This window comes from Dermatophagoides pteronyssinus, unplaced genomic scaffold (assembly GCF_027571235.1).
Source record: "Dermatophagoides pteronyssinus isolate colony J.1.1.1.1 unplaced genomic scaffold, Derpt_VIB-CSIC_2022.12 sq0013, whole genome shotgun sequence".
NCBI classification, from domain to species: domain Eukaryota; kingdom Metazoa; phylum Arthropoda; class Arachnida; order Sarcoptiformes; family Pyroglyphidae; genus Dermatophagoides; species Dermatophagoides pteronyssinus.
The window spans coordinates 725,968-741,308 of record NW_027461537.1 but is presented as its reverse complement, the minus strand read 5'-3'; the positions used below and the strand labels follow the sequence as shown (position 1 = coordinate 741,308).

At 27.8% G+C, this 15,341-nt stretch overlaps 3 protein-coding genes and 2 long non-coding RNA genes across 7 annotated transcripts; 3 read left to right on the top strand and 2 right to left on the bottom strand.

The window, feature by feature from the left end:
- Nucleotides 1–1,129: 1,129 nt before the first annotated feature.
- On the bottom strand, nucleotides 1,130–1,708 carry LOC142645510 (uncharacterized). Its single transcript, XR_012846635.1, has 2 exons — nucleotides 1,531–1,708; nucleotides 1,130–1,466 (listed from the first exon to the last, which is right to left on the bottom strand). It is a non-coding gene; the product is annotated as an uncharacterized LOC142645510 (long non-coding RNA).
- A 98-nt stretch (nucleotides 1,709–1,806) lies between these two features.
- On the top strand, nucleotides 1,807–12,473 carry LOC113790737 (uncharacterized). Of its 3 annotated transcripts, XM_075821890.1 has the most exons (4): nucleotides 1,807–2,114; nucleotides 2,971–3,223; nucleotides 10,221–11,461; nucleotides 11,553–12,473. In XM_075821890.1, exons 2-4 carry the CDS (start codon nucleotides 3,046–3,048, stop codon nucleotides 12,294–12,296), a joined length of 2,163 nt encoding a protein of 720 aa, XP_075678005.1. In that variant the 5' UTR covers nucleotides 1,807–2,114; nucleotides 2,971–3,045; the 3' UTR covers nucleotides 12,297–12,473. The 3 variants fall into 3 exon arrangements, with proteins under 3 accessions (XP_075678005.1, XP_075678007.1, XP_075678006.1); XM_075821892.1 differs by lacking the exons at nucleotides 1,807–2,114; nucleotides 2,971–3,223 and adding an exon at nucleotides 9,167–9,203 and having other exon boundaries at nucleotides 11,553–12,472; XM_075821891.1 differs by lacking the exons at nucleotides 1,807–2,114; nucleotides 2,971–3,223 and having other exon boundaries at nucleotides 9,979–11,461; nucleotides 11,553–12,472.
- On the top strand, nucleotides 3,230–4,638 carry LOC142645509 (uncharacterized). The gene is made up of 2 exons (XR_012846634.1): nucleotides 3,230–3,920; nucleotides 4,034–4,638. It is a non-coding gene; the product is annotated as an uncharacterized LOC142645509 (long non-coding RNA).
- Nucleotides 12,474–13,139: 666 nt separating the features above from the next.
- On the bottom strand, nucleotides 13,140–15,269 carry LOC113790726 (di-N-acetylchitobiase-like). The gene is made up of 3 exons (XM_027340423.2): nucleotides 14,789–15,269; nucleotides 14,484–14,732; nucleotides 13,140–14,424 (listed from the first exon to the last, which is right to left on the bottom strand). Exons 1-3 carry the CDS (start codon nucleotides 15,060–15,062, stop codon nucleotides 13,844–13,846), a joined length of 1,104 nt encoding a protein of 367 aa, XP_027196224.2. The 5' UTR covers nucleotides 15,063–15,269; the 3' UTR covers nucleotides 13,140–13,843.
- Nucleotides 13,343–13,847, top strand: LOC113790728 (fungal protease inhibitor-1-like). The gene is made up of 2 exons (XM_027340425.2): nucleotides 13,343–13,556; nucleotides 13,632–13,847. The coding sequence occupies exons 1-2, from the start codon at nucleotides 13,343–13,345 to the stop codon at nucleotides 13,745–13,747; spliced, it is 330 nt and encodes a 109-aa protein (XP_027196226.1). The 3' UTR covers nucleotides 13,748–13,847.
- Nucleotides 15,270–15,341: the final 72 nt, after the last annotated feature.

Sequence of the window (15,341 nt, the reverse complement as noted above, 5' to 3'; positions counted from 1 at the left end):
CTTTTATTCAACATATCAATTCATGCAAACTATTAGATAGAGCTAGGATTCCACAAGTGGACATAACAAGAAATCTTAAAGATGAGGTCGTCCAATGTTTCGAGAAAATAGGGTTGGAAGCCCATAATGTGGATGATTTTAATTTGATCGATTCGAAAAGTATTCGTAATGATTTGAGGACCAGAGCTTTCGAGCAATGGTGCAGACTTCCGGTCAAAGGTGCCGGAGTCGTTTTATTTAAAGAGTCGCCTTGGACAAACCAATGGCTTTTTTAATAGAAAAAATCTATCATTGTCCCAATGGACAAATGCTATTAAAATGTCGACCAATTGTGTACCAGTTCGATCCCTTCCAGGCCGTAGTATGGATGGCAGCTCGTGTAGAACTCAGTTCTGCGCGAAGACAGAAAACCCTTAGCCACATCCTACAAGCGTGTTCAAAGGGGGAATCGTTGCGTATCATTCGACACCATCAAATTTGTGATAAAATTAAGGACTGTTTGACAAGCCACGGGTTCGAGGTTTACCGTGAGGTCCACTGTATTGATGCTAATGGGTCGAATCGGAGAGCTGACATTATCGCCATCGATCGGAACAAAAATTTTGGTATCATATTAGACCCGACGATCCGGTTCGAAAGGGATGAATCTCAAGCGATGAATGTCGATATTGAAAAAAGGGACATTTATACACCTTGCCTCAATTTCTTGGGGAGACACTACCAGATCAATAATTGGGTAGTTCAGGGCTTGCTGTTTGGCGCCCGAGGGTCTATTCCCACCTTCACGGTGGATGTGTTAAAAAAAATCGGAATTTTTAACAAAGAATTCATTACCGATTTATCATTATTGATCATCCAATCTTCATTAAAAATTGTTCACAATCACCTGTATGGTTGATTGTTTTGGTTGATTGTATTTATATTTATATTTTATTTATTTTATTTATTATTGTTATCATCATCATTTTTTTTTTTTCTTCTTTTTTTTAATATGTATTCACTGTGTTAGAAGCAACTCCAGTTAGGAGCAGTTAATAAAAGTTGTTCTCTCTCTCTCTCTTCCTTCTCCGCCTTATTTTACCAATTTTCGATCTTTTATAAATTTTGGAAAAGAAAAGAAAAACATTTCTTCATTTGTTTTACAATATTTATTCTGTGATCATCATATTTTCCTTCAGTGATATGAAATGGGGTTGTTGTTAAAACTCCATTTCATAAAGAAAATAAGAAAGAAAGAAATGAAAAAAAATTCACATTTCGATTCGAATTTATTATTTTCGAGAGATTTCGTTCGACGTTGTTCGTCGTCGTCATCATCATCACCATCTTCTTCTTCGTCGTCGTCGTCGTCATCATCATCATCATCGTCGTCGTCGTGGTCGTGGTCTTCGTTGTTGTCGGCAATGATGATGATAATATTTGCTAACTTCGAGAGTGTTGTTGTTATAAGCCCTGTTGATATGTGTCTGCTTTTTTTTTCAAATTTTTTTTCAAATTTTTTACTTGTCTCTATATAAAATGTATACTTGCATGTTTGTTATGCTGTTATTTCGGGTTGGAAGATTAATATATTCAACATTGAAAAAAAAAATATTTCTGTTTGTCTATGTATCTTTGATAGTAGACATACATATACATCAAGTGTATTTCAACATTTTTTTTGTTGTTGTTGTTAATATTTACCAGGGATATTCACATTTTCTGTATGACTTTTTTTTTGAATTTTGAAGAACGAAAAAAAATAAATAAATTTTGTGTGAAGAGAGAAATTCATTTTATGTTTCTGATAGATTTTTTTTTTTTGATGTCGATTTTTACAACCACAACAACCACAGCAGAAGCAACAGCCAAAGTAGTTTTTTTTTCATCAAGAGAAATTCATCTTTTGCAACAAGATATCCAACCAACCAACCAACCATTTGATAATTTGATTTCGAATCGAACACGTTTCCATAATTTTTTTTTCTCCTTTCATCATCATCAACAAAACAATCCTGTGTTTTTTTTCCGTAGATAAAAAATAGAGTACCGACAAGATAGAGTACCAAATGATCCTGGAGCTATTCCAAATTTTGTTTTTAAATTTAACAAATGTCGCCTATAATTTCATTTCGGTAAATTTTTTTTTGCTATTTTCACCCAAACACACACACACACACAACTATTTCGAACATTCAAAAAATTTGTCGCTAAAAAATTTTTTTTTGTTATTGTTTGATGTTGTCATCAAAAAAAATCAATATTCAGTTGATTTTTTTACGATAAAATCTCCTAAAAGAAGAAAAACAAATTTATATAAAAGTGTATGTGTGTGATAATGATCGAAATTTCCTTTAATTCATTTGCAATTTTTTTTTCTGTCTGTTTGTTGTTTACCCACACACACACAAATCCCCCGTTTTTCATTTCTGTTTAGCTTGAATTTTTCTCTTCATATTTTTTCCTTCATCATCATCAACATCATCATCATCATCATTATTTGTATCCAAAAATCGAATTTCTTACATCCAGATCTCTCTCGTTTTTGTTGTTTTTTTTCTCGATCGTTTGGGGGAAAAAAAATGGAAAGAGCCTGAATGTATTTTGGTGTATAACAAAATTTTCATACTTCAAAACTTGGTTGTTTTTATTCACTTAACACAGAAATAGCTAGTGGATACAAGAAAAAAAATCGAGGAAAAAAAGAAATAACATTAACATCCTCACCATCATCATCATAACTATAATACTGTCGGTAGTCATCGATAATACAATAACAACAAAATTAGTTTAGCTATATATAAAATAATAATAATCAAACTCATTCCATTTTTTCAATAATTTTTTCTCTTTTACCTGTTGCTTTGCTTATTTTTATATATTTTTTTCCTGATCATGATATGATGTTGTTTTCATTTTTATTTTTTGTTGCTTCTGTTTTAATCATAATATATTGATTATTTTTCTCTCTTTTTTTCTGTGATTATATAGAATAATATTATTTATAGATCAAATTGGATGGTGACGATTATAATCATCATTTATTAGTGTTTGTTGTCAATTTAAATGATTGGATCTACTGTGTATGATGATGATGATGACGATGACGATAAGATGTTTGGTGTAAAAGTAAATAGATCCATCAGTAAAGTAAAACTATTAATTAATGGATTCATCATCATCATCATCGATTCTTATAATTCAGATTCGAATCTATATTCACACACACAATTATTCATTCCGGGTAAGTTGGGTTAATTTTGCCAATTTCAATTTTTTGTTTACATTTCATTAAATTTTTTTTTGTTTTTAATTACAAAAAAAATGTTCATTAACGAATTTAATCCCTCATAGAATTTTTCAAATTCACCCATTATGATTCATTCAGTTGTGCTTTGAATATAAATATTTGTTTTTTTTACCAAAAAATAATGTTTGTTTATGTATGTTTTTTGTGTTTCGAAGGCGTTGTGATTGTTTACCTGGTTATTGTTATTGTCGATTACCTTAACCGATTCATATCACCACATTCGTGAATACACTAAACATACATTTTCAACATTTTTTTTATTTTTGGTAAGATTATGTAATCAAATAGAAAAGAAAATAAAATTGTAAACCAATTTTATATCAAAGTCCGACTGAATCGATTCAAAATGTGGATAAATTCATCGAAATGTAGTTGAAAATTTAAATTTGTTTTTCCCCAACTTTTCCTATCAAATATAGTTGATCTTTTTCTTTGACAAAAAAAACAACAACCGAAAATGTATTTCTTTCTCAAATAAAAATAGATAATTCCTTCTAAGGAAAGAAAAATTGAATCAACGTTGCAACAAGAAAAAAAACTACAACAGCATCAAGGTAACATAATGGTTGACAAGATTTATGACCAAAAAAAATGTTCAATGTTCACCATCATTCGTTCAAAATACTTTCGGGTAATTTTATTTAAAATGAGATTCTCGCTGATTTCTTCGTATATGTCTTTTTTTTCTACTTTTTACAATCTTGATTGATTTTAATTTTTCAATTTTTTTTCTTCTAATTTCAGCCAAAAAACAAAAAACAAGTTACACACATTCGGTAATATTTCCAGACACAAACACATATAAGCAACAAGTGAATTTTACTTTTGCATTCCAATATATTTTTTCATTTTATTTCAAAATGTTATTTTTATTTTACCTGTCGTCGTTTAAATGATTGACCTTTTGACTTTTTTTTGCTCATTACTCGTGGTGCTGATGATGATGATGATGGCGAATTTAAAAAAAAAGTTGAAGCAGAAAATAAAAATTTACGTGACTTGAACTTATCCAGATATATTTATTGGATACCTAAATTTACCGATCATAATTATGATAATGTATGGAATATATTAGAGACGAAAGAAAATGTCAATCGAAATTATTGAAAACATTAAAATAAATTTTTTTTTGTGGTTGACATTTCATATATTCCCCATTTATTGTGAATTGGAATGAATTTCATCACGATCAATTTATTCTATAAATAATAATGATGATGGTGGCCATTTTGATATTTCTCTTCTCTTTTTTTTTCTCTGTGTAACTTAAATATGATTTCAATGAATTAATTAATCAGTAATAAATTTTGAAATTAAATAAAATGGATGTGGTTGGATGGATGGATGGATATTTTTTTTCTGATGAATAAATAAAATGAAATAACAAACATCTTATGACAACCCAAAAGAGATAAGAAAGAATTCAAAGAAATAAGATCGTAGAAGATGATAAGTTTGATTATTTTTTTCGTTTTTGAATCTTTGAATTTTCAAATAATTTTTTTTCTCTCTCGTTATTTTGCATCTATCAACTGTTATTGATGATGATGATGATGATGATATTCATGGTAATGGAATTTCGTTGAAATAAAATTCGTTCATTTATCATCAAAGGCAGTGAAAAAAGAAAAAGAAAAATTTCTCTCTATCTCTCTATTTACTCTCGTTACTATCCATGTGAGATATCTGTTGTTGTTTTCCTTGACGATGTCTTTGATAATGAGGATGAGGATGATGATGATCATATGAAAAAAATTTTAGCATTTTTTGTTTTTAAATGTTCAACAACAAAAAAAAAAAAACATACACAAGAAAGATATTTCATCCATCCATGAATGGAAAATCAAATCAAGCAAAAATGTGTGACAGTGTTAAGCAACAACGGCAGCAATGATGATACTCGGTGACGATGATGGTTATGGCAACATTCAACGGCGGCGGCTGTTGTACTTGGATGAATAGGATTTCATTTCAAAAAAAATTTTCTAAATGGAAAAAATAAATCTATAGATAGTTAACCAACCAAGTTAGTTGATTAGAAGTAGAAGTTTTTTAAACTCTCAGAATTTTTAGTTTTAGATTAAGGAAATGAAGAAACGAAATAATAATTAGAAATTGAAAAATTAATTCATTCAAAATGTTTAGATTTGTTGTTGTTCTTGATGTTTTTCCCTCACCCATCATCAATTCATTTTATTTGTAAATGTAAAAAATTTTTCATACATTATCAAAATCAGACCGAACCGAAAAGAATCATTTTGAAATTCTTCTTTTCCAAACAAATTTTATCTGCTAAATTTAAACTTTATATGTTCGAATAATGATTATTATTATTTCAAAAAAAAAAATCTTTTCTCGTTACTTGCTCATGCAGGATTTGTTCATTTTCGGCGATAATTAGTGTATCATCATCATCATCTTGGCTAGATACTAAAATAAGGCTAACGAATGACGAATCAAGAATAAATAAGTATATACACATCCTCATGTGTATAATGTAATATAAATTTCTTCAGTTTTGTTTCTCTCTTCTTCTTCTTCACCTTTTTTCTTGATTTTTCAATGATTTTTGAATTGAAAATGATTTTAATTTTATTCAAGTTTTGTTTTTCTTATTCGCAACTTATTTGTACTTCAAAAATAAAAAAAAAGGCTAAATGCTTTTGTCAAAATAGATTTGTCAAATCAATCAAGCAGTATAGAAATTATCATATCTTGCAATATTTTGTTATATCAGATTTTTTTTTCTTCTTCATCCTCTTCACCTTCTTCATCACATTTTGAACTAGTTTTATATTATCAACATTATAATCATAGTTATCTGATCAAATGAAATATGAGCCATCAAATTTTGTTTCGTTTGATTGGATTGGATTTCGTTAAACGAAAAAAAAGGATCATTAAACATTATTTTTGAATTTTATCGAATCAAATTATTTTTTTTTCTTTTAAAAATTATTGAATTTAATCAAAATTCATATGAAGATAAAACTTTGAAAATTTAAAAACTTTAATTAAAAAGAATCATCGATGCTTGCTTGTATGTAATATTCATAAAATTTTATGAATTTTTTTTTCTCTCTTTCGAAAAAAAACACGAAACTAAAATCTAATCACCATGTTTGTATCAATCGATATTAGTTGGTTGTAGCAGCAATAGTGGTGATGATGTTTAATATTTTAATATTCAATCGATTCGAGAATGAACGAATGATAATGATGAATGTATAGATTTTTTTTCCATTCGTTTCGTTTCATTTTCTTCTATGCAAGATAATCCCCAATTTATACATCAAGGTTAGATTGTAAAATGAATCCACAATGATAATGATTAATATTTGCTCATTATAAACAGAGTGATTGGAAAAGTGTTTATTTTTTATTTTTGCTTTTTTTCAAAATATGAAAATATCCCTTTTTTCTGGAAAAACATTCAGTTGTTGTTGATTCGAACAAAAAAATTCACATCAAAAAATACATGAAAATTGTCGACCAAAAAGAATTAATCATTGGAACATTCTGATGAAAATTTCTTTTCTTTTCTTTTTCATTTTCCATTTTGGTATGAATGTTGTTGAATAAATGAATGGAAAAAACAAAATAATAATAATAATAAAAATCAAGTAGCCAGCTATCATGAAAACAAGCTTTTCTAATCATAAATTTACAATAACATCAACAACAACAGAAACGGAAAAATGAATTGAATTACGAATTTTTTTTTTGTTGAACACAAACAAAGGTGTGATATGTAAGTAATGCGAATGTGGTGTGATGTAAGTGTAAATCTTTATTTTTAAAATAAAAATCAATCTTTAAAGAGAAAGAAGAAAAAAAAATTCCGATAATAAGGATGATGATAGACAACTGATCGATGTGATTGAGCTATAATAATCAGTATATATTTGAATTGAATAACAATGAATAACAAGACTTCAACAACAACCTACTTGTTGTTGTAAATATATTTAAGCTTTTGATATGTTTTTTTACACATATTTTTCAATCCTTTTTTCACATAGTTATGCTGATTATGTTTTTTTCCGTATGAAAATTCTTTCAACATTTTCCATTTCTTCCGTTGAATAATAATCCATCGATAGTAGACCGGGTTAAAAAGAGGGAAAAAGAAAAAATATATTGAATTAAGAAATTACTTAAACACACGCACTTAACTAAAGAAAAATAACAGGTAAAATTGATTGCCCATTGTTTACCAAAAAGACAATTTTTTTTGTTGCTTAAAGCAACTGTACAGTTTTTTCCAATTCATTATTATTCAGGGAAAAATTTCAAATATATTCAAATCTCTGTGTGCGTGGATGCCCAATGCAATGAGTGAGTGATGGCTTTCCACATTTATTAATATCATCATCATCATCATGGTTGAAGGAAAAAGAAAAAGAAAAACTAATGAATATGAAATCATCAATATTTTTTCATATTGAATTTGGAATTAATAAAATTTTTATACCGTTAATTGTTCCGGTATGTGTTTGTGTGTATTTTTTGCTTGATTTTTTTCCAATTCCAATGTCAAATTAGCTTAGTATTTTATTTATTGATAGGGCGAAAATTTTTCCATTTACTTTTCATAGATTATCATTGACCATTTTTGAAATATGAATTATCTGTGTTTTTTTATTCTTTTTGAATTTCAGAATGACTTAAAGAATTTATCGATTTAATTTTGTTTTTCTCCCTTGGTTCAAAATTTTTAATGATTTCTCAATGATTTTTTTTCTCATTTATCATTTCGTTTATATTTCAGTGAAAAAAGCAAATTAGATAAATCTAAAAATGGAAAACAAAACAAAACAAAAAAAACTTCCATTCAAGTTAATTAGTTTTTCATCAAGTAATTTCACCTATAAATAGTATCATTTTTTAAAATGTATTTATATAATTATATCGAAAATATTGAGAGAAATGAAAGCCAAAATTATTGCAATGTTTTTTTTTCTTTCAATCCATTCGAATGATTATGTTCAATGATGATGATGATAAATCGAATCCTTTCGGGATGAAATGATAAACGTTTTGTTGTTTTGAAAAAAAATTTGGAACGAATATTTGCCTTCAAGCACAATCATCATTGATTTAAGAAATTTTAAAAAGATTTTTTAAGAAACAATGCAATAAATCAACTCATGATTGACCATTATTGATTATGACATTCATTCATTCTTATATGATAATATTTTGACATAATTTTCATTTTTTTTATTCGATAGTTTTCCAATGATGATGATGATTGTTTGCCATTGCTATAAAATTTATGAATCATTCTTAAATAAATTTCATGATTGGTCGTTGATCGTAATGTAAATATGAATATTTGCTGAACAATTCAATGGAAGAAACAACAAGAAAAAAAGATATTGATTGAATTGCTTGAACACACTTATTTGCTGTACAGTGTACACATTTGTGACCATCTTTTACACGAACAATTTTAAGTGAATATTGGACGGGCGAAACCATGGACAAACAATAAAATTTCAACAATAACAGCAAAATTATTATTATTTTTTTATTTGTCCCCATTCATATTCAGGAAAATGCGTTGAGATCCATAAATTGATGATAATAAAAAATAATAAAATTGGCATGCATGATTTAATGGCCAACGAAGTAATTAATTCCGCGGAAAAAAATCTTTTTTAAAAAATATGAATTTACAAATTCATATGAACTACATGACGCCATCTATTGCTTTGAAATTGATAATGAATATTTTGAAAATTTTTTTACAAATTACATCGAATTGATGATGATGATCACCACGACAACAGGATATAATTTTTTTTCTTTGAATTTTATCATTGCCGTTGCTGTGGTGGTGGTGGTGGTAGTTTTGGAAAGGATTTATTTGTTTATTTTTTTTTATATATGGTAAATGATGGTCATGGTTGTACGTCAAATTGTTTTTTTTCCAAATTCCATTTGTTTTTAAACAATGTCAATGACAAATGTCGACAGATTGACAATCAATCAGTTTTTTAAAAAAAAGTTTCTTTTCCTTTCTTTGATAACAACAGTTAAGAAAATCCATTATTGACTTGAATTCAAATGTTAGCTAAAGTTAGATTTAGATTCTTATTCATTTTTGTTTTATATTTTTAGTCTATCGGTTTTTTTTATAATTTTTCACATCGATCAAATACGAGCCCACTTTTTATTTCTGCCGAATTATTTCGATTATAATATTACAATCGTTTAAACGGGTAATCTAATAATCGATTCAAAGAATGAAGATTTCAATGTTTTGTTTTATTTGTCATGACGACAATTATGATAATCTTCATAAGTAGATATGATGTTTTTATGTCGTTTGTTTATTCGTAGTGATGGTGGTGGTGCCGATGGTGGTTTAGCTGGTAACCAAAAACTAGAAATGTGAACCATATTTTTTTTTTTGTCTAACATAAAAATTAATCGTCCTTGATTTACCGTTATAAATTGTAATATGACCATCATTATTATTATCATCAATGCCATTGTCATTAGCACTTGTTGATTTTTTATAAAATAAAAAATTCTCAAATTATACACGTTGTTATTCGATAGAAAGAAAAAAATCTTTTTTCAACAATCATCAATCAAGTTTTTATGAATATATCATTAGAGTTCAAAGCATTTATTTAATGTTTAGAATTCAGTTTTTTTTTTTTTTTTTTTGTTTCAATTGTGTTGATCATAAAATTAATCTGATTTTTTTTTCTGAGAAAAACTGGATCTGATTTTTATGATTCGTTTATTATCTTGTTTAGTGTTTTTAATTATTTTTTAAATTATTTTAAAAAAACAATTATAATGTTAAATACAATCAATGCTGATGATAATAATGATAATAATGTTGGTGGTGGTAATAAATCCAATCCCAATGATAAAACATCCTCAAATGTTTCATCGAAATCAACAACAACAGCAGCAGCACAAAATGTCAAAAATTTGACATCAAAATTATTATTACGTTCAACATTACTTGGTTCGATGTCATCATTGTCTCGACATAGTAATCAACGATCACCATCTCCAGCACAATTGTTTATGCAACAACATCAACATCAACAACAACAACAACAACAACAGCATCAGCAGCAACAACAATTACAACAACAACAATTACAACAACTACAACAACTACAACAACAGATTTTGGAAAAACCATCATCAATAACATGGCCACAATCGACTGTACAGCATTCAACACAAACGACGACTTCATGTTCTAAATCAACGATCGATTTGAAGAAGGAAGAGGAAAAAAATTATCAACAAGAAAAACAAAAACAACGAAAAAACAATAACATTCAACAATTACGACATCGAAGAGAATCGAGTAGTTCAAAAACAAACAATAATATTGATGAAAATGATAATAATTTAGTTAGTTCCAAAGTTAATCCTCATCATCGACAAAAAATTAATGATTATTTTCCAACAATAAAAATGTCACAAACATCATCATCACCACCACCAACACCTAGATCATCAAGATCAACATCATCGGCATCATCCTCATCATCATCATCATCATCGACATCAAATGTTTCATTAGTTAAAAATGGTATTGATTTAGGTCCAAAAAATGGTGGTAATGGTTATTATAATCCAGCCAATACATTTCCAATACCGGTTAATCGATTATCAAATTTTTCAAATAATAATCATTGGTATCCGGAACAGGAAACAACATTCAGTAATACTACTACTAATAATAATATGAAAAATCAATCATATATGACACAAACGCAAACATTTTTGGCATATCATCAAAATCATCCAAAAAATACTAATAATAATAATAATGGAATTAATGGAAAACATTACAAAAGCTGTAATAATAATATCAATGATAGAATGAATGAACGTATCAATTCAACAACAGTTGCAATTGGAATGTCAACAATGTTTAGTTCACCATCATTATTAGCATTACCACAGCCACCACCTTCAATTAATTATCAATCAAATTCAATGTCAAGATCATATCAAGAAAGATTGGATAATTCTGTCCTGAATACAAATGAAAAACCTTATTTATCAGCAAAAAAATCACCATTTCGAAAACATCCATTGATTGAAATTACACGTACACGTGCATTAAGTCGAGCAAAATTGAAACAATCATCACAGGTATCAGCATTACTTTCCGGTTTTGCATTGGTATGTTTTTTTTTCATTTTTTGAAATTTTTATCTAAAAAAAATAAATTTTCTTCCTATATTGACATTCCAATAAATGTGATAACATAAAGGTTGCTATGGTCGAAATGGACATTCAAACACCATCAACAATACCATTATCGGTATTAATGTTTTTCATCACTGTTACAACAATGCTTGTATCAGTTCATATGATTGCATTAATGATTTCTACCTGTATATTACCACATATTGAATCAATGAATGCAATGCAAGATTTAGCATTAACATTAGGCACGAATGATAATCCAATAATTAATTTTAGTGATCATGATGAAACAATAGTAACACCATCGGGTATAATACCATTAATAAATGATAATCATATTGCATCAACTGTTAAAGAAACAAATGTTGCTGATCAATTAATGTCCGATGCATCTATTTATTATGGTACAACACCACATCAAAAAATGAGTCGTTATATTTCGATTGCATGGTTTTTTTCCACTGTTATTGGTATATTTTTATTTATGCTTGAATTAGTTGCAATTGTTTGGGTTAAATTTTGGGATCATCATCGTGATACAAATGAACAAATCGGTGGTGGTCAAAATGATAACAAAAATAATATTAACATTAATAATAACAATAATAATAATAATCAATGGCTTTCCGATGGAAAATTTGTTGCCATTGTAGCATCATTGATATTAATACCAGTATTATTGGCATTAATATTTTTTGCTTATCATTTTTATCGAAAATTGGTACTAATCAAATGGGAACTAACACAAAAAGTTTTAGATGAATTAAATAATATTGCCGATGGTCTTTCTGCTGGTGAACATATTTGAAGATTTGTTTTTCAATTTTCGACAAAAAAAAACCAGAATTCAAACTTTCGAATTTTCTTCTACATTTCCTACTGATTTTGACTTATGAAAATCTTTGTTTTTCCTCTTATATTTACTGATTACAAACCGTTATAACTTTCGTTGTCGGATTTTTATTTTTCAAATGAAATTTTGAAAAACATATTCTGATTAAAGAGTTTATTTATTTTAAAAATACAACAAAAAATGGTCAGATCGTTGAATTTTTTTTTTTTGTTTTGGCTAAACAATTTAAAAGCTGCTGGTAAATGATAAGTATCAGTGAATGTTGAATATATCAAAGGATATTTGTATGTATTCGAACAAACCATAAATAAATAAAATGCCGATTTTATAAAAATGATTATTTTTTATCAGTATTCTCAAATCAAATTCATCAAGTAATCATCGTTCAAGAGTACAAATGAATATATTGTTTGCATGCGAACATTATCGTCAGAAAGGATCTTTTTTTTCACATTGCACTTTCAATATCAAAATTTATTTTCGACATATTGACACGAGAATCATACGTCAATCAAACAAAGACAGAGAGAGTACATTACAGGAAAAAACATCGAGAAATTTTCCGTTCAATAATCATAAATTTATTGATCGATAAAAATGATTTAGAAAGTTAAATAGTACTATTCCCTTTTTTGGGTGGTGATAAAAAATTTTATCAAAATCTAATAAAACGCTAATGCAATCATTTGATTATATTGTTATTTTTATCGATGTTTGATGATTGTTGTTGTTGTCGTCGTTACAGACGATACAAATCTTTTTGCTTATAACATAGAATATAATTGTTATTGTTAATCATTTGATTATGATCACCGTCAAAATGATGACATTTCACTTTATTTCATTGTAATTTACAATCAAATATTGTTAAGGATTGCCAATGATTTAGTGAAAAATAACAAGAAGACATTGAAGAATATAAAATGAAGATCGATGATGTTCATAGTCATCAATATAATACGAGAAAATCAGATCGATTAATAAAACAACAATAATTCAACATGAATAAATTTCTTTTTTCATTGACGGCAATACTCGTAATGTTATTGGTGGTTAAAGAAATGACACCGGTAACTGGTGCTCTTACTTGTTCACGAGATCATTGTAACGGAATACAATGTTCAACACCTTATTGTGAAGGAATACCTGATGGCCGTTATCGTCTTAAACAACCCGGTCCTTGTGATTGTTGTCCATTTTGTGTAAAAGTTATTGGTAGGTAATCATCTCGAATTTAAATTATTAATTATTAAAATATTATTATTGTTTATTTTTTAAAAATGAATTTAGCTAAAGGAGAAGATTGTCGTTCAACAATGATTCTAACTCGAATTGTTGGTGCTACGCCACAAAGTGAATGTGAACAAGGCACACATTGTGATCAAACAACATTTAAATGTGTTTAAAAATTTTTGTTAAATGAAATAAGAATTAGTTTTTATTTCATTATCAAAAAAATATGAATTGAATTAATATTCAAAGAAAATAAAATATAAATTGAATTAAGCTTGTTGTTGTCTTTGGGGTAATTGAAACCATGTTTTGTCATCCAGATAGTTTAGCATCCAAACACCAATACCGGACATCTGATTTTCATTTATTAATCTTATTTTTTTAAAAATGCCTAAATTATCGGTCCAATATTGTTTAACTTGGCCATAAATTGAATTGTCAAGAAATGTGTAAATATCATGATTAGAATGTTCATCCCAAACCTCACGCCAACATTGTCTGTCAATTCTTTCAAACACGTTCCATGGTATACGATTAGCAACTTTCGAACTACAATTTGCACCACGATAATTATATGATTCAATAATACAACGATAATTTTGATGATATTCAACACATAGATATTCATCTACATAAAAACCTAATGCCATTATCATACGATTAAGATTGACTCCAATATTTTTATAAGCCATTAGACTGCCAATAGTAATGTAAAGCGATTCAGGTGCACCAGCTAAACATTTTGGTTCATCAAATGATTGGCTACGTTGATCAAATTCCATGGCAACCATCAAATCAACCGATTTAGAAATTGCAACATAATCATAATTTTTTCCATCAACACCTTTGCCTATTGTTTTTACAATGAAATTGATGTAATCATTACAAATAATAGGATTTATTACAGACCTTTTTCATTTTTTGGACTAAACGGTGCATTGAACAAAACGATTGATCCGGGTAATTCTTGATGAAAACGTTTAGTTGTCAGACTGATAAAATCGGTGATTCGTTGACTAAATGTCGAATTAGGTTCGACAGGATCATCAATAAACAAATTGATTCCATCGTAGAAATTATCCTGCGCTTCTTTTAAACGATATTCGATCCATTTATTCATTTTATCTGAACTGGATAAATCATTCAACGTAAAATTGCCTGTAATAGCATACCATAAACATTAAAGCAACAAAATAAAGAATAATTTTACAAACCGAATGCCATTATTCGAATCTTATTATGATGAGCTAAACACATCAATTTTGGTTGATGAAAATCAATCAATGAAATTATGGTTAATTTGTTCCATTTGAATGTTGACCAAATTGTTTCATTTGATTCTAAAAGATAACCAATAATTTGGTTCGTTTTCCAATCGGTCGTTATTCGGTTACAATCATTTGGATCATTGCATGGACATTTTGCATCGACAATCGATGACAAACAGCAAACGGCAATAATTCCAATTGAAAATAATAATTTTTGCATTTTAATTTAATTTGACAAAAATTTAATGAAAAATTTGAGACGATGTCAACTGAGAAATTTTTATAGTGAAAAAGAAATTTCTATCTTAAAATATCTAATTAAAAATGTAATCAGGTGTTGTATGAATGATAATGAGGATGATCCAAATAAAAATCCTAATAATTCAAATCAATTTGATTGAATCAAATCGAATTATAAATAATTTAAATCCATAACAACCATTATCACATAAAAATATCATAATAAAATGTATCTGGAAATTATCAATAGTTAGTTGAT